Source organism: Phacochoerus africanus, chromosome 10, assembly GCF_016906955.1.
Source record: "Phacochoerus africanus isolate WHEZ1 chromosome 10, ROS_Pafr_v1, whole genome shotgun sequence".
Lineage (NCBI taxonomy): Eukaryota > Metazoa > Chordata > Mammalia > Artiodactyla > Suidae > Phacochoerus > Phacochoerus africanus.
The window spans coordinates 101,637,183-101,660,136 of record NC_062553.1 but is presented as its reverse complement, the minus strand read 5'-3'; the positions used below and the strand labels follow the sequence as shown (position 1 = coordinate 101,660,136).

The 22,954-nt window shown below is 35.2% G+C and overlaps 1 protein-coding gene across 2 annotated transcripts in view; it reads left to right on the top strand.

Annotated features, from left to right (window-relative positions):
* The first annotated feature begins 398 nt into the window (after positions 1 to 398).
* ADAD1 (adenosine deaminase domain containing 1) overlaps positions 399 to 22,954 on the top strand; it is a 40,035-nt gene continuing 17,479 nt past the window's right edge. Inside the window, exons 1-6 of one of the 2 annotated variants that reach the window (XM_047799051.1) lie at positions 399 to 578; positions 1,312 to 1,500; positions 4,274 to 4,441; positions 9,688 to 9,756; positions 14,019 to 14,144; positions 21,895 to 22,018. In XM_047799051.1, coding sequence (XP_047655007.1) covers positions 407 to 578; positions 1,312 to 1,500; positions 4,274 to 4,441; positions 9,688 to 9,756; positions 14,019 to 14,144; positions 21,895 to 22,018 — 848 coding nt within the window. In that variant the 5' untranslated portion in view covers positions 399 to 406. The remainder of the gene's footprint in view (positions 579 to 1,311; positions 1,501 to 4,273; positions 4,442 to 9,687; positions 9,757 to 14,018; positions 14,145 to 21,894; positions 22,019 to 22,954) is intronic. The other variant, XM_047799053.1, reaches the window with a different exon arrangement.

The following is a 22,954-nucleotide window of genomic DNA, read 5'->3' as shown; positions in this document are numbered from 1 at the left end:
CTCGGCCAGAGCTGCCCGGCAGAGGCATCAGGCCAGCAGGGCAAGAAGGCCGATATTGGTGGGTGGGAGTTGGGCTGTGACTCTGGAGGCCGCCCACGGGCCACTGTGCGTCTCATGCTTCTGTTTTTTCTCTTTTTTCCTGACTTCCGAGTAAATGTAGGGGCTTTTTCCTACTGACCACCTCGTCCCTTCTTTCCTCTTTGTAGTAGTGCTTAGGGGAGGGATTCAGGACAGACTTCTGTTGCCCATAAAACTCTGGCCAAAAAGCCGTCATGACACATTAGAGATTTAGTGCTTGTTATGTGAATGTATGTGTAAATTTATGGGAATGTGGTGGTGTTTTTTAAATTATTATTGTATTTTTACTGCCCTTTTTTTTTTTTTAAAACAATTTGTAGGTGAGAAAATGTCTGGCAGCAATGACTGGTTTCAGAGTTCCCGGGTCCCTAGCTTTGCTCAGATGCTGAAAAAGAACTTGCCAGTTCAGACATCAGCCCAGACAGTAACTACACCCACAGGATATTCCTCGGAAAGTTACAGCATGTCGAACATGGCATCCAAGGTTACGCAAGTGACGGGTACAAACTTATATTTGTAATAATGCCTAAGCTCTTGAAGATTCTGGGTCAGCCAATGGGTTTTGTTGAGCCTCTGGTTTAAATGTTTCCTGGATATATATCCATTCACCTGTGGATGTCCCAGCTGAAACTTGGATTGGATGCCCAACACAGTAGAAATCCTTCCACTGGCTGCTCACTTAATTGTTGTTTACCACTTGAGTAGTCAACCACTTCCACTGTGTCTTGCCTTTTTTGATAATGAGGCTGTATTATCCCCTTAAGAGAAGGACTGGATTTATACTGGTTTGTATTCCACATATCATTTGGCATAGTGTTAAGTGCAAAGCAGGGATAGACAGCCTAAAAATTTGAACTCAGTGAGAAAGGTTATATAAAATAGTTAATTGGAAGCAGGAATTAAGTTCTAGTCCCAAATTTGTCTTACCACTTTCTAGGCCTTAGTGACATCATATGTAAAAATGGCTTAGAGTCTCTGAAGACTTGATTTTGCTAAAATTCTATGATTCTTTAATGTCACTTAATGACTTTACAAAATAGTTTTAGTACTCCAAAAGATATATGAAATAATATGAAATAATAGGTTACACTTCTTTAGAAGTAGAAACTTTTAATGAAAAGCTCATGACTATGTGTATCTGGGACAATCTTACATTTTAGGGAAGGGCTTGGTGCTTTTGCTTATTATTCTTTTAATTTAACCAGATTGACAAGTATAAAAATTTATTTTTAGGTAATTTTCCAGAACCATTGCTTTCCAAAGGTCTTTCATCGATTTCAAATCCTGTCCTTCCTCCGAAAAAAATACCAAAGGAATTTATAATGAAATACAAACGTGGAGAGATAAATCCTGTATCAGCCTTGCACCAGTTTGCACAGATGCAGCGGGTTCAACTTGACCTTAAGGAAACAGTAACAACAGGTAAGTGCAAAGTTGTATCTGGTTACCGTATTACTAGAAAATCTTTTTCCTGTTAAAAGCAGAGTATATAAATGGTATTAAATTTGATTAATTTTTTGTTTACCTAATGTTCTAATTGAATTTCTACTATTGACAATTATATTTCAATTTATTTATATATATATATATAGTTTTTTGGTTTTTTGAGGCTCTACATTTAACTTATATAAAATTTTTACAGTCACCAAATTTTAATTTTTGTGTATAGCTAGTTGAATGTAAATCTCGTCAGCTTTGCAGATTGTTTTCTGGTATGGATGAGTACTTTTGTAGTGTAAAGGTACTTTTGTAGTCATGGTAAATATTTGGACTATGATTATTTTATGAGTATTCTGTGATGATGACTCCCAACAAAAGTTTTAGTCAAATTTGGCTCATGGAATTTAAAAATTAGAAGTGAAAGTAGCACTTACATCCTTGATTCTCTCTCTGCAGACTTGTCCATGACTGTTTTCTCCATTTTCTTAAACTGCCCCTCTTCCCCTGCCAGCAGAAGAATCTGTTACACCATTCATTGGGCCTGTGTAAGGCTACAGGAGTACAGATTAGTAAAAGATAGAAAGAAGCTTCTGATAGCCTTACCTTATGACTAGTCTTTAGGAAAGTATAGGGATAAGAGGATAAAGTGCTTTTAAGAGGCATTAACAGGTTAAAGGCGTGGGAGTCACAGGAGCACAATCTTTAAAAATTTTGGAGTTCCTGTTGTGGCTCAGTGGGTTAAGAACCTGGCTAGTATCCATGAGGATGTGGGATTGATCCCTGGCCTCAGTGGGTTAAGGATCCAGTGTTGCTGCAAGCTATAGTGTGGGTCACAGATGTGGCTGCAGCTTTGGCCAGCAGCTGCACCTCTGATTCGCCCCCTAGCTTGGTAATTTCCCATATGCCTCGGGTGCAGTCCTTAAAAAAAAACAAAACAAAACAAAAACCCTTAACATGCATGTATATGTTTGTACACACACACATTATCAAGTAGTTTGGTTTCTTTAATTCTCTCTTCCTTATGTTAACTGTTGCCAATAGGGGCCTCAGAGATAGTATCTTTACAAAAGAATTTAAATCTGTTGAGATTTTAGTAAAAATGTCATAATGAAGCCAAGTTTCTAGTCACTATTTTGGATAAAATAACAGTAACAGGTGGTAAAAGTAAGGTCTTAATATCGAAGGTGGAATTTTTTTAGGTCCTGTCACTGTAGGTTGGATAACTTTTGTGGTGAATACTCCAGACTGAATTTCTGTGTTAACTAGTTAACTTTCCTCCATTCTTCTCAAACTCCTCATAGAAAATGTAAACTATTGGTTACAGTAAGAGAAAACTTATCAGGCTACGTCTCCACTGAAATGAGCAAAAACTGCTCAAAAACACAACCCAATGATTGTTAGTGGTATTCATTTTATGTGCATAGTACTAGTTGAATAATCTAGTTCAGTATATTAGGTAGAAAAACCAGTCTCGGTATTTATTTTAACAAGCTCTTTAGTATGGATTTAGATGATAAGTTTGAGAACCTGGGTTATAAACATGATGAAGCTTAAGTCTTAGTATTCTGACACAGAGTACTTGTTAACAAATTTGATGCATAATATCTCACAAGAATCATCTGGGCCACTTGTTAATATATTCTCAGGTCCATTAAATTTAGATTGGAACTCAGGTGATCATGAAGGAAGGAACTTGGGAAACTGAGGTCATATATGCTGGGAGGAAAGCAGTTTACCCTGATGCAATCTGGAGTTGCTTGTGAAATCTTAATGTACAGCTTAAAAGAAAAACCCAGAAGTTAATGTAATATGTGAGAAGATAATACAATAATGAAGCTTGGTACTCTTTAATCTGAGTACCAACAAATAAAACTTGTACCAGAAAAATCTTTGAACAGTAAATTTATGAGATGATTCCATTTCATTTTTCATCAGGTAAATATGAAAACTAGGTAAATGTAATTGTGTGAAGATAACTTTTCTGGGAATTTTGTCTGACTGGATGTTCAGATATTGGCATGTCTTTTTTTTTTTTTTTTTTTTGCTGTGCCTGTGTCACTCAGAAGTTCCTGAGCCAGAGATTGAACTCCAGCCAGTGATGTCAAATCCTTAACTACTAGGCCACAAGGGAACGCTAGCATATCTTTTTGATTATCATTTATGTTTTGATTTTCCTCTTGAATCTCCCCTGCTCCCCCCACCCCTGTCATCTCTGCCACACCAGCTACACCCCACCCCTGCCAAGGCCATGATGGGTTGGATTGCTTATCTTGACTCCCTGATAGAAGCACAAGGATATCTTCAAAGGAATTCCTTCTGTTCTGGAGCTTACAAGAGTATCAGGACACTCAGAGGATAGGAGAAATTCAACTGTATTGGTATTGAAATTTGAAGGAAGGGAGTTGTTGCCACATGCTGCACATTTTCCTTCTTGATGGTCCTTATATATTTGAATAATTATCATTGCCAGGCATTATGCGAGACACTGTCACTCCGGGTGTGACATGTACTCTAAAGCTGGAACTACTGTTCATGCTGAATCTGGGAAACCAGCTGCTTGAACGGTTCCTCGGAACTGGTTCAAGGGCCCACAGGCTTTACTTTTAACCAGTATAAGCCCTCAAAAAAAAAAACTGGTAGGCTAAGATGGTTTTCTACAGTTGTCCTGGGATGTTTTCTTATATAACAGACATTTTTTTTTTTTTTGCAAGATACACTGAAGTATTATAGTATTCATTCTGAGTTATTTTTCAAGGTAATGTTATGGGACCATATTTTGCTTTTTGTGCTGTGGTTGATGGAATTCAATACAAGACTGGACTGGGACAAAATAAAAAGGAGTCTAGATCCAATGCAGCAAAATTAGCTCTTGATGAGCTTCTACAGTTGGATGAACCTGAACCAAGAATTTCAGAAACATCAGGTAAATATTCTTGCTTATAAAGTAATGTTTATAAAATATGTCATTTTCCAGAAAGGATTACCTTAAAGATGTGTATTAATGAAGAGTTGCTTGGCAACTATAAGAAGTAGCAAAATTTGAATAATTTCCTTCCTGATTGCTGATTGCTGACTTACTAATAGCAGTTAAAATGCTCTTGTATGTTTCAGCATCACAGATGTAAACATGTTGCTAATCTCTGATAATTTGTCAGATTGTCATTGGGTTTGTGTCCTAAAACTTAGTTTTCTCTGTAATTTATTGAACTCTTATTATGTACTTAACATAGTGCGTTTAATACATAGATGTTTTTAACACAATTTTTATGAACTTACCCCATGTTAAATTCGGTAATGGTAGGGTTATTTGAGAAAATAAGGGCCTAAGATAGCAAATAGGTTGAGAGTATAAACTTTGGAATTAGATTGCTCAGGACTGAGTATTATTCCTGGACAGACAAGTTTTTTGCCTTCTAAACCTAAAGTTTCATCATTTGAAAAAATAAAGACAAGGATAGATACCTCCTGTGGCTGTCATTAGGATTAAATGAGCAAGGCATGCAAAGCCTTTAACCAGTGCCTGGTGAAGTGTAGCATAATCAAATGGCAGTGGTTCTTATTAAATATTAATCAATTTGAGGAGTATATATGTTAGTATAGTAAACAGTTTTGTCAATATTCATTTCATGTTAGATTACATTTTGGCTTACTTATAAATGAGGCAACTTTAATTAAAATACTTAAATTTGATTTAAACAGTGACAGTAACTTCTTTTAAAATTCACATCATCAATTTATTTCACTACAGGACTTTTCTTGTTTGTAGCCTATTCATTTCTTTTGTAATACTTTTCTTGATGTCATTTGTTCTTTCTCTAAGTTCAGTTCTTGTTTTATATATTTTAATTTGTCTGGTGTTTAATTAAAACTATTATTTAATAATTAAAAGTGATTTATTATGCCACATTTCTCTTTAATGTGTAGTCTTATTGTTTTTAAATAGCTTGTCATACTTTGTATTTAATAAGTACTTAGGAAATTATTTTGTTAATTTTCATGTTTCTGTTCACTGTTTTTTCTGATTAATTTTTAGGCCTATTTATGATGATTTTGGTATCTCATACATGCTGGCAGTTAATTAATGGAAATTCTTTATATATGATTATTTTATGAGCTATTAATCCACCTAGATATGTCCCCAGCAATGTTTTCCCAGTTTTCTTCCAACCATAACATGCATTCAAATCTGTAAATCTATGTTTTGAGGATATGCTTTGTTCCAGGGACTGTGGTAAATACTGGGAATCTAGAATCAAATAAAGCCCACCTTCTACCCTCAAGGAACTAAAATGCTTTGTTGAAATCAAGTTAAAACATAGCTGGAGAATTTTCCAAGCATCTTATTTAATTATTAGAAAAGGATATTTATGATTGACATCTCATGATAAATGCATTTTTTTCTAAGGGTTTTTGAAATGTTTTATGTAAGGCTAGCAAGTGTTTTCCTCTGTGGGCTACAATTTTTTTGTTCTAAACATTTTTTCTTTTTTTGTGAAAATTAAGGTAACATTTTCCCACCTCCACTGGCACCACTCCTTCACCATTGTTTTCTCAAAAAGTGCCAGTAATGCCTCAATTATAACTGAAAGTTATTTCATAAAACATTTTCTCTTGGCATAGAGCCTGATTCTTCTGTAAAATGTTTGTCCTAGTCTTTTTAGGGCTGAACTCACAACATATGGAGGTTCCCAGGCTAGGGATCTAATTAGAGTATAGCTGCCAGCCTACACCAGAGCCACAGCAACGCCAGATTCAAGCCGCGTCTGCAGCCTACACCACAGCTCACAGCAACGCTGGATCCCTAACCCACTGAGCGAGGCCAGGGATCAAAGACGCAGCCTCATGGTTCCTAGTCGGATTTGTTTCCACTGTGCCATAACAGGACCTCCGACAACTACATTTATTTACTTGTAAAGAGATGTGGAAGATAAATGTTGAGGACTTCTTTTCTTTGCTGTTAACATTACATTTGTTTTTCTAGTCTCCTCCCCTTTTACAATGTAAAATTTTAAAAACTTAATTTTTTCAAAATTCTGAACCCATAAGTACTTCTCATTATATTTTCTTTCATATTTTGTGCATGTTTTTAAAAGTATAGTCTTATCATTTTATTAATGATAAACTTTTTGCTCTGACTTTTTTTCAAGAGCAGTATGATTAATGGTGCTATGTTAGGTTTTGAAAATCTAACACTTTTTGACACAGTGATTAAAGAATCTGACTCTTCATTTTATTTCAGTACCTCTTAAGTCATTTAATACTGTGGTAAAAGAAACATGAACTTTTTATAATGCATGTGTTAAAACATAAAATTTACCAAGTTAACCATTTTAAGTGTACCATTCAGTAGTGTTAAGTACATTGACTTTTGCACATCTGATATCCAGAACTCTTGATCTTGCAAAACTGAAATTCTATACTCATTAAATAATTACTCCAGATCCCACCCAAACCCCCCACCAAGCCCGTGGCACTTAGCGTTCTACTTTCTATCTATGTGAACTTGGCTAGGCTAGGTAGTACCTCATATAAGTAGAATCATATAGCATGTATCTTTTTGTAACTGGCATATTTCTCTTAGCTTGATGTCTGCAAAGTTTACCCATGTTGTGGCATATGTCAGAATTTCCTTCCTTTTAAAGACTGAATAATAATTCTATTATATGGATATACCACCACATTTTGTTTATCCATTCATCTGTTGATGGACATTTGGATTGCTTCAGCTTTTGGCTATTGTGAATAATGCTGCTGTGAAGATGGGTGTACAATACAAGTACCTCTTTAGAACCCTGCTTTCACTTGTTTGATTCCAGAAGTGGAATCACTAGATCCTATGGTAATTTTATATTAAATTTTTTTGAAGAATTGCCATTTTATTTTCCATAATGGCTGTACCATTTTACATTCCACCCAGAGTGCACAAGGGTTCTAATTTTCCACATCCTTGTCAACATTTGCTATTTTTCATTTTTTCAGTCACCATCCTAATAGATGTGATATCATATTTCATTGTGATTTTGATTTGCTTTCCCTAATTATTAGTTACGTTGAACATTTTTGCATGTGTTTGTTGTCCATTTGTATATCTTCTTTAGAGAAATGTCATAATCAAGCCCTTTGCTCATTTTTTTTTTGTCTTTTTGCTGTTTCTTGGGCCACTCCCGCAGCATATGGAGGTTCCCAGGCTAGGGGTTGAATCAGAGCTGTAGCCACCGGCCTACGCCAGAGCCACAGCAACACCAGATCCGAGCCGTGTCTGCGACCTACACCCCAGCTCACGGCAACGCCGGATCGTTAACCCACTGAGCAAGCGAGGGACCGAACCCGCAACCTCATGGTTCCTAGTCGGATTCGTTATCCACTGCGCCACGACGGGAACTCCCTGATGTGCATTTTTATTCTGCTAATAGTGGTCTTTGATGCACAGAAGTTTGTACTTTTGAAAAAGTCCAATTTCTCTATTTTTTTGTTTCCTATGTCTTTGGTGTCATAGCCAAGACATCATTGCCAAGTCCAATGTCTTGAAGCTTTTTGCCCATGTTTTCTTCTAAAAGTTTTATAGGTTTAACTCTTATGTTTGGTTCTTCGATCCATATCAAGTTAATTTTTGTATATAGGGTTAACCAAGGGTCTAACTTCATTTTTTTGCGTGTAGATACTCAGTTTTCCTAGTATCATTTGTAGAAAAGGCAGTCCTTTCCCCCAGTGAACATATTGGCACTCTTGTTGAGAATTGTTTGACCATATACATAAGGATTTATTTCTGCCCTTTCTATTCTACTTCATTGGTCTGTTTGTCTGTTCGCCATTACCACATGGTTTTCATTATTGTCACTTTTGCACTAAGTTTTGAAATCAGGAAGTGTGAGTTCTCCAACTTTGTTCTTCTCAGCATTATTTTACGTGTTTGTATGTGATGTTTCTTATACACTCACATTTTCTAATTTATGAAAAGTATTTGCACTTGATGAACAGTTTTCATTATGTTTACTTTTCATTCCACTTGAGATCCTTACTGATTCACTGAGTAAAAGGAAAAAATCCATCTTTGTGTGAGTTTTTAAAGTTATGCTTTTTTGAAGTTCAGAGTATATATATCTAACTAGAGTCAATATTTGCTTAACTAATGTGAACTCCAAGATGACTTTGTCAGTCTTCCTTTGCTAATTTTTGTGTATTCAACTGGTTTCTCATTTTACTCAAAATGAAGTCCAGAGTGGCAGTTGTATTTACTTTCTTTGTCTTTATGGATGTTTCTTGAGAAATATTTGCTACTTTAGTTGACACTTTGCTCATGGAGTCTCTCTCTCTCTTTTTTTTTTTCTTTTTGGGGCCACACACATGGCATATGGAAGTTCCCAGGCTAGGGATAGAATTGGAGCTGGCAGCTGCTGGCCTATGCCACAGCCATACAATGCTGGATCCAAGCCACGTCTGCAACCTACACTGCAGCTCATGGCAACGCCAGTTCTTAACCCACTGAGTGAGGCCAGGGGTAGAACACGCATTCCCAGGATATTAGCCAGGCTCATACCTCTGAGCCATGACAGGAACTCTTGTTTTTTTCCTCCCCTGCAGTCTCTTAATTTAAGCTTACCTGATCTTTTTTTGTCTCTTTGGTTTATTGTCATGTTCTTTTATTGTTTTTCCTGGATTCCCTACTTTGGAAAGCCATTGCAAAAAATGGGAATTAAAAGCTTGGAAAATTTTGAAGTATTCGCCTGCAAAATACCTGGCAAAATAGCATTAAAATAGTTGTTTTTACTTGTTAACTTAAATTCTTGGTGGAATATTAAGTTTAAACATTTTTCCTAGTAATACTATACATATAAAACATTTTACCTAGTAATACTATAAATATAAAACTGTTCATAAGCATTTAAAACAGGGTTTCATTTTAATCAACTTTCAGAATGTTGTATCTACTACAAAGCAAGCTATATAGTAGCCTAAGAATAGGGAACCCAGAAATATGTTTGGTATTTGTATAGTTGACTTTAATATTTAGCACGGCTGAGCTAATGGATAATTGATGACCTAGAGTTGGCAGAAGTATACAGGAAAAAATAATCATTTTTGGATTGCTGTTTTATTACAGAATAGTATGATACCTGCTCTTTGGCATTTTGAAACTTCATTTTTTCTTATGTTTTGTTTTAATTACAGGTCCTCCTCCTATCCCTGCAGAACCTATTGTTTCACCTGAACCAGTATATGTTTCAAAAGTACATTATGGTAGGAAAGTCCTTTATGATAATTTTTAAAGAAGATTAACCCAATTAAAAATAACAGCATATAATTAAAATATGCATAGGTATGAAAATATACCTTAGTATTTCATTATTTAAACCTGTCACACTTCTACAGAAATGAGTGTTTCCTTCCATATATGCTAAAAATTAGAGAAATAATAAAGTTGGAGAGGAATGATTAAAGAAATGGCCTTTTTCCTATAAAGAGATGATTCATTGATATCATATAACTGCTTTTTTGACAATTCTTCGCTTTTGTGGGTGTCTCATGAATGAAAGCCAGTGGCTTTCTGGTGCTTGATGGTTGGGGAATGCATTTCATATAATTTATTCACTTTATTTTAATGTTAGTTATTTGTCACTCAAGCCCAAGAAAACTATAACTGCAGTTGAAGTTACTAGTGGTGTGAACTAGGACCAGTTACTTCTCTATGCACCTTCATTGCTCTGTCTGTAAAATAGCTGTAATAATAATTACCTCATGGGGTTAGTGTGAGGATTAAATTAATTTATACATCTAAAAAACTTAGATCATAGCCCAGCACACAATAAGTGCTTACTAAATAGTAACTACTCTTCCTGTAACATTTTATTATATTCAACATTATGTAGTGATTATTGTATGCTTTTCTCATTAGACTGAATCTTCCGAAAGGCAGGAAATCATCCTTAATTTCTACATTACAACATAGTAGTAACACTTTAGGCTTTCTAGTTTAGAGTGTCTGTAGAAGTAAAATGAAAAAGAACATTTCTTTTCCAAGTCCGAGGATCAGGATTTGAAAATACTTTCATGCCTATTCAGGTTTGGTTTCCATTGTCTTTCTGAGACAGAAAAAAACTGTACATTTGTGTGCTTGTTTGGTAAAAGGACCAAACCAGGGAATATTGGAACATTCAAAAGACAAAGTATAACAATAGTTAAATATAGTCAAATATAGTCACTTGACCTAACAGTAATAGGAACTGATTGAACAGAAGGGCAGTGAATGATCAGTCTAAGAGCAATTATCTCTTAATATGGAAAGTATCTCTAGTATTTCTTTTTAGCTTATGTGGACATCTTTAATGAATGATGAGATATTCATTGAGGTGAGTGTTTCACAAATAATATAGATTACTATCACCCTAAGAAAACGGATCAATTTATGAGAAGAAAGAAAATGTGGTTATTAGTATTTTTGAAGAAATATATGAGTAGAGTCATATTTGGTAGGTTCAGGTAAGGAGTTAAAAAGTTAAAAACTAACAGTTTTCTGTTAGAAAAAGTAGAACAATCATTACTCCCTGGGCTTATGGGTAAACACAGGAGTTGGATATTATCATTTTTTAAGGAAAGAAAGATCTGAGACACAAAAATCTCTGGAACAATTCTTGTTGGGCCAGTTATGGAGGGTGTCACTATTTCACAGCCTCTCTACTTTGTTATGTTCCTTCTGGACTGTATCTTCATTTAATATAGTGATATTTTGGCTCTGAAGATAGGTTCAGGATACTAAAGATCACTTGAAATTAGCAACTGGAAATAAAAGTGGTATTAATCAGTATTAAGTATTCTATGTTTTATCTTTCACTTCCAATAATTTGTGAGAACATTTTATTTCCTCAGCAACATACATATCTAGGAAAAATGGTATTGCACTTTGTTCCTTATTCCTTCGTATGCATGCTAATGAGATGCATTTAGTAACTAAGATTTGATCATAGTCACGATATTCATTATTTCCTTCAACGCACCGAAACATTCTCTTGCCAATTACATAATTCTTATTGTCAGTATTAATTGCTGTGTATTTTCCTATTCTATATCACTGCACAAAATAATTGCTAAGTATGCTAACTATAAATAGGACATGATTAAATAAATTATAGAACATTCATTCTGTGGAAGGATTAAGAGAGAAGGAGGTAGCACTAATGTCTACCCTTGAATGATGCCCAAGACCAAGTAAGTGCAAAGTGGTTTTTCTCATGCCTCAGTTTTTATTTTTTAAAGTGGTATATGTTTGTGTTTATTTGTTTAATTTTTTTGTGTATCAAAATGTCCTTGTAATCGTTGCATTTGCAGAGGGAGACTTCTGAAAGTTTATCTCTTGTTTTGCTGTTTCAGTGGGGAAAAAGTCTGATTTTAAAATACCATTAAATGATATGCTTCTTCTGTATCAAAAGTTTTTGGTGAAAGGGAGTTCCTATTGTGGCACAGCAGACGCAAATCCATGAGGATGCAGGTTGGATTCCTGGCCTTGCTCAGTGGCTGGGGGATCCAGCATTGCCATGAGTTGTGGTGCAGGTCACAGATGTGGCTTGGATTCTGCATTGCTGTTGGCAGAGGCTGGTGGCTCTAGCTCCAATTAGACCCCAAACCTGGGAACTTCCATATGCTGTGGGTGTAGCCCTAAAAAGGAAAAAAATGTTTTTGGTGATAAGCAGAGGCAAGTTGTTGAGTACTTCGTAGTTTTACCACAGAAACACCTAAAATTCATTTTTATACCACATGTTGATGGTTTTACCAATTTAAGTGAAATACATGCTAGCATGCAGTTCTAATAATTTGCACCTTCACATCATATGCTTTGGGGTTACATAAAAGAATATAGCCAGTAGTTCATTCTTCTTTTCCTCAGAGTTTCATTTTGTGATTAGATTTATGATAGTCTTTAAATTTTTGATAATGTGACTTCACCTGTTTTTGCCAAGAAGAGAAAGTTAACTATTAACAAAGAGAAATTCAGGTTTGGCAAAAACTTGGAAATGGTCGACCTAAATGGAATTTTATTAGCTGGGTCTATAAACATTAAATTTTTATCATTTGTGTGCCTTTTTAATGTAATTATTAAGCAGGTAAAAAGAATTTTATAAAAATATAGTTATTTCATATATATGCAACACATGAAAGCAAAATTATTTCATTACTTTTTTCCTCTGAAGATACAATGAACTATGACCCACCTGATAGACTACTTGGCAACCATCATCAAGAGCTATCAGTGGTTTAGTAAAAAACTAAACTCTGAGAAATATTGTATTAAATGATTCCACAACCTCTCATTTTCTACAATAATGGTTTTTCCATGGGGATATACAAACATACATACACAAAGCAACAGATGGCCAGGGCCCTATCTCAGACCTCAAGCTCTTGACATATTTTTTAATTCAATATGTAACTTTTGGTGTATATTCTTTTTTGGGAGGGTGTGGGGAGGTGCAGGTGTGGCATATGGAAGTTCCCAGGCTAAGAGTCGAATCAGAGCTACAGCTGCTGGCCTACACCACAGCCACAGCAATGCCAGATCTGAGTCACATCTGTGACCTACAATACACCACAGCTCATGGCAATGCCAGATCCTTAACCCACTGAGTGGGGCCAGGGATCAAACCCGCATTCTCATGGATACTGGTCCAATTCCTTTCCACTGAGCCATCATGGGAACTCCTTGATGTATATTCCTGGTTAAAACTATTCTATGGTAATCCTGATTACTTAAAACAATCTTTATCTCCTTTCAAAGTTTGGGATTTTTTTTTTTTTTAGGGGAACACCAAACTATATCAAGAGTGTAAGAATTTACAGCTTTGCAGTGGTTCTTAATGGGGCAGATACTAAAGAATGTTTGCATTTTTTTTTTTTCTTTTTATGGCCTTACCTGCCACATATGGAAGTTCCTGGGCCAGGGATTGAATCAGAGCTGCCAAGGCAACATCAGAACTGAGCTGTGTTTGCAGTCTATGATGTAGCTTATGGCAACACTAGATCCTTAACCCATTGATCCAGGCCAAGGGTCAAACCTGCATCCTCATAGAGTCACTGTTGGGTCCTTAACCCATTGAGTCATGACAGGAACTCCTTTAAGAGTGTATTTTGATTGTCCCAAGGACTGGAGAAGACTACAAGCATTCACTGAAATGTTGCTTATCAGGCAGTGTGGGACAGTCCTATACAACAGAGAAGTGTCTTGGGTCCTGTATGACTTTTAAATAGATTCATCAAGTAGGAATTAGTAATTCTCAAATATGTAATACCTAATACATCTTTTTACAGTATATCCAAAAAGCTTAATAACTTGTGTCCTTTTAGAATGGAATCTTTTAAAATCTTAGTCATGATGTAAAATAAATTTACTTACATATCTCTGTGAATTATTAACTCATTCACTTGAAAGGTTATAAGAGGAATAATAGAGGCCTCTGGGAGAAGGCACACAGTGTTCTTCAAATTCATATTGCATTTGATTTTTTTTCTAGAAGGGAGACATATTCAGTTTGCAAAGATTTCACAGATTGTTAAAGAAACATTTAATCAACTAATTTCTAATCATTCAGAGTACCTGAAATGTAGCAACTCATTAGCTGCTTTTGTAATTGAAAGAGGTAAGTGCGAGTATTTGGAATGTGTTAGTTTGTGGAAAACCTATTAAATTACTTAATGATCTGAACTGTACAAAGTAGCATTTTAATTAATTGTCTTCCCCCCTCTTGACAATGCTCTGGCATTGATTTGAGGTGGTCTTTTCTAGTAGGTGTGGGTCATTAAACACAGATTCTCAGAGGTCTCTAGAAGTAAAGTATACTGATGAGGAACAACAGAAAATTTCAGAATGGTAAAACATCTGGTAATTAAAAAAATAACTGTGTTAGAAACACTACCAACCTGAAATCCAACCCCCTCATGACAAACATTGAGAAGAATGCTATATAAAAATTAACTTATTTTCTTCATTTTTTAAGAAAGAGAAGATTAAAAAATGAAAAATCACGAATCAAGTTTTTCTTGTAAATATGTGATTTCAATTATATTTTATCTTTTATTTATCATTTACGGTTCTATATTCATCATTAATTAAAAGCATTTGAATTTTATATTAATCTCTGAGTAAAATTATAAATGATATAAAAAATTTGGTATTTTGTTCCTTAAGGATTTTTTGTGACATAAGTGTGAAGAGAAGATATATATGATTGTTCAAGGGTCAACTTTAGTTTGAAATCATGGAGCATGATACCTCCATGCTTTTTTGTTCTCTCTCAAGATTGCTTTAGCTAGTTGGGTGTTTTTGTGTTTTCATTTAAATTGTACAATTATCTGTTCCAGTTCTATGAAAAACACTGTCGATACTTTGATAGCAGTTGCATTGAATCTGTAGATTGCCTTGGGTAGTATAGTCATTTTAAGACTATTATTTATTCTGATCTGTGAGCACAGATATGCTGTCATCTTCAATTCTTTCATCAGTGTCTTCACAGTTTTCCTTTCTTTTCTTTTTCTTTTCTCTTTTTTTTGTTAGGGCCACACATATGGAAGTTCCCAGGCTAGGGGTTGAATCACAGCTGCAGCTGCTAGCCTGCACCACAGCCACAGCAACGCAGGATCCAAGTTGTGTCTGTGACCTATACCACGTCTTAACGGCAACTCCGGATCCTTAACCTACTGAGCAAGGCGAGGGATCCAGCCCACATGCCTATGGATACTAGTCGGGTTCATAACCCACAGAGCCACAACGAGAACTGCACAATTTTCTAAGTCTTTTAGCTCCTTGGTTGAATTTATTCCTGTGTATCTTACTCTTTCTGATGCAATTTTAAATGGGATTGCTTTCTTAATTTGTGGTTCCGATAATTCATTATTAGTGTATAGAAATGAAACAGACTTCTGTGTATTAATTTTATATTATGCAACTTTCCTGAATTCATTTAATAGTTGTAATCATTTTTCAGTGGTGTCTTTATGGATTTCTATGTATAGTATGTCATCTGTAAACAGTGACAATTTTACTTTTCTATCCAATTTGTTTTCCTTTTATTACTTTTTCTTATCTGATTACTGTGGCTAAGACTTCCAGTACTGTGTTGAATAAAAGTACTGATGGTGAGTATCCTTGTCTTATTAATTCTTAATATAAGAAGAAATGCTTTTAGCTTTCCAGCATTGACTATGATATTGGCTGAGGATTTTTCATATGACCTTTATTATGTTGAGGTATGTTTCATCTATCCCCACTTTTGTTGTGAGTTTTTTTCCTATCATAAACACATGTTAAATTTTGCCAAAAGCTTTCGGTGTGTTTTGAAATGATCATATGCTTTTTAGTATTCAGTTTGTTAATATCATATATAACGTTAAGTTATGAATATTAAACAATCCTTGCATCCCTGGAATAAATCCCACTTGGTTATGGTATATGATCCTTCTTTTAATGTATTGTTGCATTTGATGTGCTAATATTTTGTTGAAGATTTCTTCTTACATCCATGTTCTTTGTGGATATATGTGTGTAATTTTCTTTGGTATCTTTGTCTGGTTTTGGTATCAGGGAAATGCTGGCCTTATAGAATGAGTTTGGAAGTGATCCCTACTCTTCAGTTTTTTGGAGTAGTTTAAGAAGACTAGGTATTAACTCTTCTCTAAATGTTTGGCGGAAGTCAACTGTGAAGCTCTCTGGTCCTGGACTTTTGTTTGTTGGGAGTTTTTAAATTATAGATCCAATTTCATTACTGGTAATTGATCTGTTTATGTTTTCTATTTGCTCCTGGTTCAGTCTTGGGAGATTATATGTTTCCAGGAATTCCTTCCTTCCTTCTTTCCCTTCTTTCTTTGTCTGTTTCTGTCTGTCTATCTGTCATTTAGGGCTGCAACTGCTGCATATGGAATTTCCCTGCCTAGGGGTTGAATCGGAGCTGTACCTGCCCGCCTACGCCACAGCAACACTAGATTCAAGCTGCATCTGCTACCTGCACTGCAGCTTACTGCAACTCTGGATCCTTAACCCCTAAGCAAGGCCAGGGGTGGAACCGGCATCCTCATCCTCATGGACACTAGTTGGGTTTGTTACCTTTAAGCAAGAATGGAAACTCGTGGAATTTACCTTTTTCTTATAGGTTGTCCTTTTTACTGGCATATAATTGTTCATAGTAATCTCCTGTGACTCTTTGTATTTCTGTGGTGTCAGTTGTAACTTTCATTTGTGATTTTATTTATGTAGATCCTCTCTCTTTTCCTTGATATGTCTTGAGGGCTTATCAATTTTGTTTATCTTTTCAATAAACCAACTGTTAGTTTCATTGATCTTTTCTATTTTTTTTTTAGTCTTTATTTCATTTATTTCTGCTCTAATCTTTATCATTTCTTCTAACTTTTAGGTTTTGTTTCATTTATTTCTGCTATAATCGTCATCATTTCTTCTAACTTTTGGTTTTTATTTTTCTAGTTCCTTTAGGTATAAGATTAGATGTTTTATTTTAGATTTTCCTTGTTTCCTGAAGTAGACTTGTATTACTTTAATTTCCTTCTTATATTTGCTTTTACCATGTCCCATAGATTTTTTTTTAATTGTTTATTTATTTATTTGTCTTTTTGCCATTTCTAGGGCCGCTCCCGCGGCATATGGAGGTTCCCAGGCTAGGGGTCGAATCGGAGCTGTAGCCGCCGGGCCTACGCCAGAGCCACAGCAACGCGGGATCTGAACCGCATCTGCGATCTATACCACAGCTCACGGCAACGCCAGATGGTTAACCCACTGAGCAAGGGCAGGGACCGAACCCACAACCTCATGGTTCCTAGTCTGATTCGTTAACCACTGCGCCACGACGGGAACTCCCATGTCCCATAGATTTTGAGTTGTGCTTGCATTTTCATGTTTTTTGATTTCCTCTTTGCTTTCTTCAGTGATCCATTAATTGTTTAGTAGCATGTTGTTTAGACTCCACTGTTTATGTTTTCTATGCCTTTTTCTTGTATTTGATTTCCACTCTTATAATGTTGTGGTCAGAAAAGATACTTTATATGATTGTATTCTTCATAAATTTATTGAGATTTATTTTTGGCATAGCATGTGATCTGTCCTGGAGAATGTACCACAGACCCTTGAAAAGAATGTGTCTTTTGCTATTTTGGTTGAAATGTTCAATATAGGTTTAATTCCATCTGGTCCGGTGTATCATCTAAAATCAGTATTTTCTAATTGATCTTATTTCTGGATGGTTTGGCCATTGATGTAAGTGAGGTGTTAAAGTCCTCTACTATTATTGTATCATTGTCAGTTTCTCCTGTTATGTTTATTACTATTTACTTTATGTATTTAGGTGCTTCTATGTCGAGTGCTTTAAAATTATATATTCTTTTCAGATTGATCCCTTTATTGTTGGGTAATGGGCTTTTTTGTCTCTTGTTACCATTCGAAAGTCCATTTTGTTTCAAAGTCTATTTTGTCTGATAATAAGTATTGCTACTGCAGCTTTTTTTTTTTTTTTGATTTGCATGGAATACCTTTGTCCCCTTCACTTTAGTCTCTGTGTGTCTTTAGATCTGAAGTAAGTCTCTTCTAGGCTGAATATGTGGATCATGTTTTCTTACTCATTCAGCTACTTTATGTCATTGGATTGGATTCATTTACATTTAAAGTAATTATTGATAAGTATGTACTTATTGCCATCTCGTTAATTGTTTTCAGGTTGTTCTTGCAGGTTTTTTTTGTTTGGTTGGTTGGTTGTTTTTTTTTTTAATCCTTCTTTTGCTCTCTTCCCTTGTGATTTGATGACTGTCTTTAATAGATGTGTGTGTACGTGTGTGCATCTGTATTAAAGGTTTTTGGTTTATGTCTACCATGAGGTTCATATATAATATATGTGTATTTATGTATGTATGTGATTTTTTTAAGTTGACGATCTCTCAAGTTCAGATGCATTCAAACCACCCTATATTTTACAACCATCCCCCAAGTTTAATGTTTTTGGTATCTCATTTTTCATCTTTTTGGTATGTGTATTCCTTAACTACTTTATGGCTATTGATGATTTTACTGCTTTTGTTTTTTAACCTTCCTACTAGCTTTATTTTTTTTATTTATTTTATTTTTTATTATTTTTTGTATTACTCAAATGAATTTATCACATCTGTAGTTGTATAACGATCATAACAATCTGATTTCACAGCATTTCCCTTCCTACTAGCTTTATAAATGGCTGGTCTCTCGCCTTAACTGTATGTTTGCCTTTACCACTGAAAATTTTCCTTTCATAATTTTCATATTTGTGGTTGTGATCTTTTCTATTTAGAGCAGTCCCTTTAATGTTTTTTGTAAAGTTGGTTTTGTGGTGCTGAACTCTTTTAGCTTTTGCTTGGCTGTAAAATCTTTATCTTCAAATCTGAATGATAAACTTGTTAGGTAGAATATTTTCTACTGTAGGTTTGTTTCTTTCATTGCTTTGAATATACTGTCTCTCTCCCATCTGGCCTGCAAAGTTCCTTCTGAAAAGTCAGGTGAAAGTCTTACAGGAGTTCTCTTGTATGTAACTAGTTACTTTTTCTTTCTGACATTCTTTATTTTTATTTAATATTTGCCTTTTTAATTATAATGTGTCTTGGTTTGAACCTCTTTAGATTCATCTTGTTGGGATTCTGTGATTCCTGGACCTGGATTTCTCTTTTCTTCCCCAGGTTAGGGAAGTTTGCAGTTATTATCTCTTCGAGAAAATTCTCTGCCCCTTTCTCACTTCTCTTTCTGGGACCCCTACAATGCAAATAATAATTTGCTTGATGTTTCAGAGGTGTCTTAAACTATCCTCATTTTTTTTCTTTTTTTTTTTTTTCTGTTTGGCTTAGGTGATTTCCACTACTCTGTCTTCCAGATCTCTGATTTATTCCTCTGTACTAGTTAAACTACTATTTACTTTTTTCTAGTGTATTTTTAAATTTCAGTTATTATATTCATCAGCTATGTTTATTGGTTCTTTATGTTTTCTACCTATGTTGAAGTTCATACTGTGTTCATTCATTTTCCCATTTACGGTGAGCATCTTTATGATCATTATCTTGAACTTTATCAAATTTATTGGTTATCTCCTCTTCATTTAGTTCTTCTTGTGAAGTTATATGTTGTTCCTTGGTTTGAAATATAATTCTCTGTTTCCTCATATTGTCCAGTTCTCTGCATTTATATCTGTGTGTTAGGTAGTTCAGTTACATTTCCCCCTCTTGGAGAAGTAACCTTATGTAGAAGATGTCCTATGGGACCCGGCAACACATTCTTCTCTGGTCACTAGGAGTATTTGTTGTAGGGGTGCCTGCCCCTTATCTAATTGTACTCTTCCACCTTTCTTTATCTCAGTAAATGACATCCAGCCAGTTGCTAAAAATTTAAGTCTGTTATTTAGTGCTTTCCTTAACATCTTATTTATCATCAAGTCCTGTTTAATATATCCCCAAACGCTATTTCAGATCTGATCTTTTTTTTTTTTTTTCATTTAACTTTGGTCATTTGAGTCTTACATCATTGTCTATTACCTAGACTATTGCAGCAGGCCCCTAATTCAGCTTTTTGACTCTACAAAAAGTGTTTTCCACTTAGAGGAGTGAGCTTAAAAGGTAACCCAGTATGGTTTTTGCCCCCTTACTTTTCAGTAGCTTCACCATAGCTCTTGGGTAGAATCCATAAACTATTTCGCAGGTTTTGTCATACCTTTCTTTAACCTCATCTTATGCCTTTCCCTACATTCCCCTTTATTAGAGCAGCTACACCAGTCTCTCTTTGCCCAGAATCTGCCCAAATTATTTCTTTTGATTGTATACCTTTCATTTCACTCCTTATACTACTAACTCCTCATAATGACACTTAAATTTCAGTTTCACAGGGAGATATTCTGGAACTAATCTGCATGAGGCAATCTTTCCTTTTGTTACTCTTTAACCCTGTATTTGATTCCCTCAAAGCTCTTATCACAGTTTGTGGTTTGTTTGGTCTTTTCTTTTTCTCTCCCATTAGAAGCTCGGAAAGGGCATGTCTTATTCATTGTTTCATTCCTAGCATCTGCTTAAGTGTCTAGTGTTTGGTAGGACCTCAACAATTTTGTTGGATTAGTGGAAGTCCTTTCTTATATAGCTCCAAATGTGGAACTAAACTTTGAAAGACTAAGTCCAGAAATATTCTGAATCTCTAGCCTTAAAGGTAAAATATAAAATGAGATATTCAGAGAATATTTTTTAAAAAATGAGCAATGATCTAGCAACTAGGCTATATAAAGGCCACATAGTTAGAACATAAAAGGAAAAAAGAAATATCTTCTAAATATAGAATTTCAGGAGTTCCTGTTGTGGTTCAGTAGTTAACGAATCTAACTAGGAACCATGAGGTTACGGGTTTGATCCCTGGCCTCACTCAGTGGGTTAAGGATCCATCGTTGCCATGAGCTGTGGTGTAGGTCACAGACGCTCAGATCTGGTGTTGCTGTGGCTGTGGCGTAGGCTGATGGCTACAGCTCCAGTTAGACCCCTAGCCTGGGAACCTCCATATGCCGTGGGTGCAGCCCTAGAAAATCCAAAAAATAAAAATAAGAATTTCGATGAAATCTCACATGGAGTATAGCAAAAAAGTAAAAGAAGAAAAAGTAAGCATACAGTGCTAGTTTCTTTCTTTTTTTTTTTTTAATTTTTTTTGTCCTTTTGCCATTTCTTGGGCCGCTCTCGCGGCATATGGAGATTCCTAGGCTAGGAGTCTAATCGGGGCTTTAGCCCACTGGCCTACGCCTGAGCCACAGCAACACGGGATCAGAGCCGCGTCTGCAACCTACACCACAGCTCATGGCAATGCCAGATCGTTAACCCACTGAGCAAGGCCAGGGATCGAACCTGCAACCTCTTGGTTCCTAGTCGGATTCATTAACCACTGAGCCATGATGGGAACTCCAACAGTGCTAGTTTCTTAAGAAGAGCTGTCTCAGTAGAACAGAGAAAGAAACTATAATCTGGTTTGCAGAGCGTTTGAGTGGATTTCAAAAAATTAGGGACATTATATATAGATAGAAGTAGAATGGCAAGTCTTTTAGCATGGCAGATAAATCTAGATGTAGAAGAAATCAATCCATATTTGTAAACTAGTGCTATCTGTTGATTCTGTTGATTATAATAAAAATTTGAAGTATAATATTTAAAAAGCTTTTCAAATTGAGATGTTATTTAAGTACTTAAAAAATTTTGCTTTTAAGATTTTCAAACTCTTGGAATTATGGAATTATTTTTCAATCTTTTTGTTTAATACATTTTACTAAGTTTAAGATGTTAAGATAGAGATGGAGATGCAACATAGGGAAGAAGTTGGTGAGAATAACCTGCTTCTGTTAACCTTTTCAGCTGGACAGCATGAAGTTGTAGCTATAGGCACAGGTGAATACAATTACAGTCAGTGTATTAAGCTGAATGGAAGAGTGTTGCATGATACTCATGCTGTTGTTACTGCAAGGAGGTCTCTCCTTAGGTAAGTAACTATCAATAATTGTGCTCTTAGTCTAAAGTAATCATATATGTATTTATGTCTTTTATTTACCAATGAAATTTTACCCATTATTTTACCAAGGATGTGACCATCTCTTACTTATCCAAGCCCTCTGATTATTTCCGTGTTACTTTTGGAAACCTTATAGTAATTGCAATGTCTGTGAAATTTAGTGGCTTCTATGATCAAGACCTTATTAACTCAGCTTTAAAAGTCATATCTTTTTAAGATAAAAAAAAAAACCTGTCTTTTTTACTCATTAAATAATCAGAGAGTATAGCTTTATACCAAGTAGTCTTGATAATAATTCACCCCTGAATTAGCCATACATAACCAAAGGCAGTAATCAGTGGGTTTCTGTAACAGCAGAATGTCAGTAAAGTATTCTTTAGATCTCAGAAAGAAAGGGGCTGAGGTGAGCAAGCCTAGTTTTTTTCCAAACTTATCAGTCACTCTGCTCCTTAAAAGAGGCGTGAGTAGCAGCTAGTGGAGAGAGAAATCAGGACAGTTACTCTTTTGAAGTCCCTTTCTATTAAAAACATGAAAAATAGGAAATAAGCATTTCCTATTGTATCAGCTTTTGGTTATTTTAAATTATCGAGTTTACTTTTTATAAAACCTTTTCTTTAATTTTTCATATGTTCATAAATCAGATAAATAGTGCCATCATTTAGTTATCAGCATTCTGATACCAATATCCAGTGATTGTAGACAATTATTATTATATCCAGTTACTAGGATTCTTTTCTTATTTAATCTATGCATTGTCACTTTTTGTCGGTGGTGTTTTCTTTGCTGGAGTATTTTTTTTTTTAATTTAAACATTTTATCTGAATAATATTTTATCTCTAATAATAAGGATAGAATCCTATAATCTTGAAAGCTTTTGGGAAGTCTTTGAAGATAATACATCTTGAT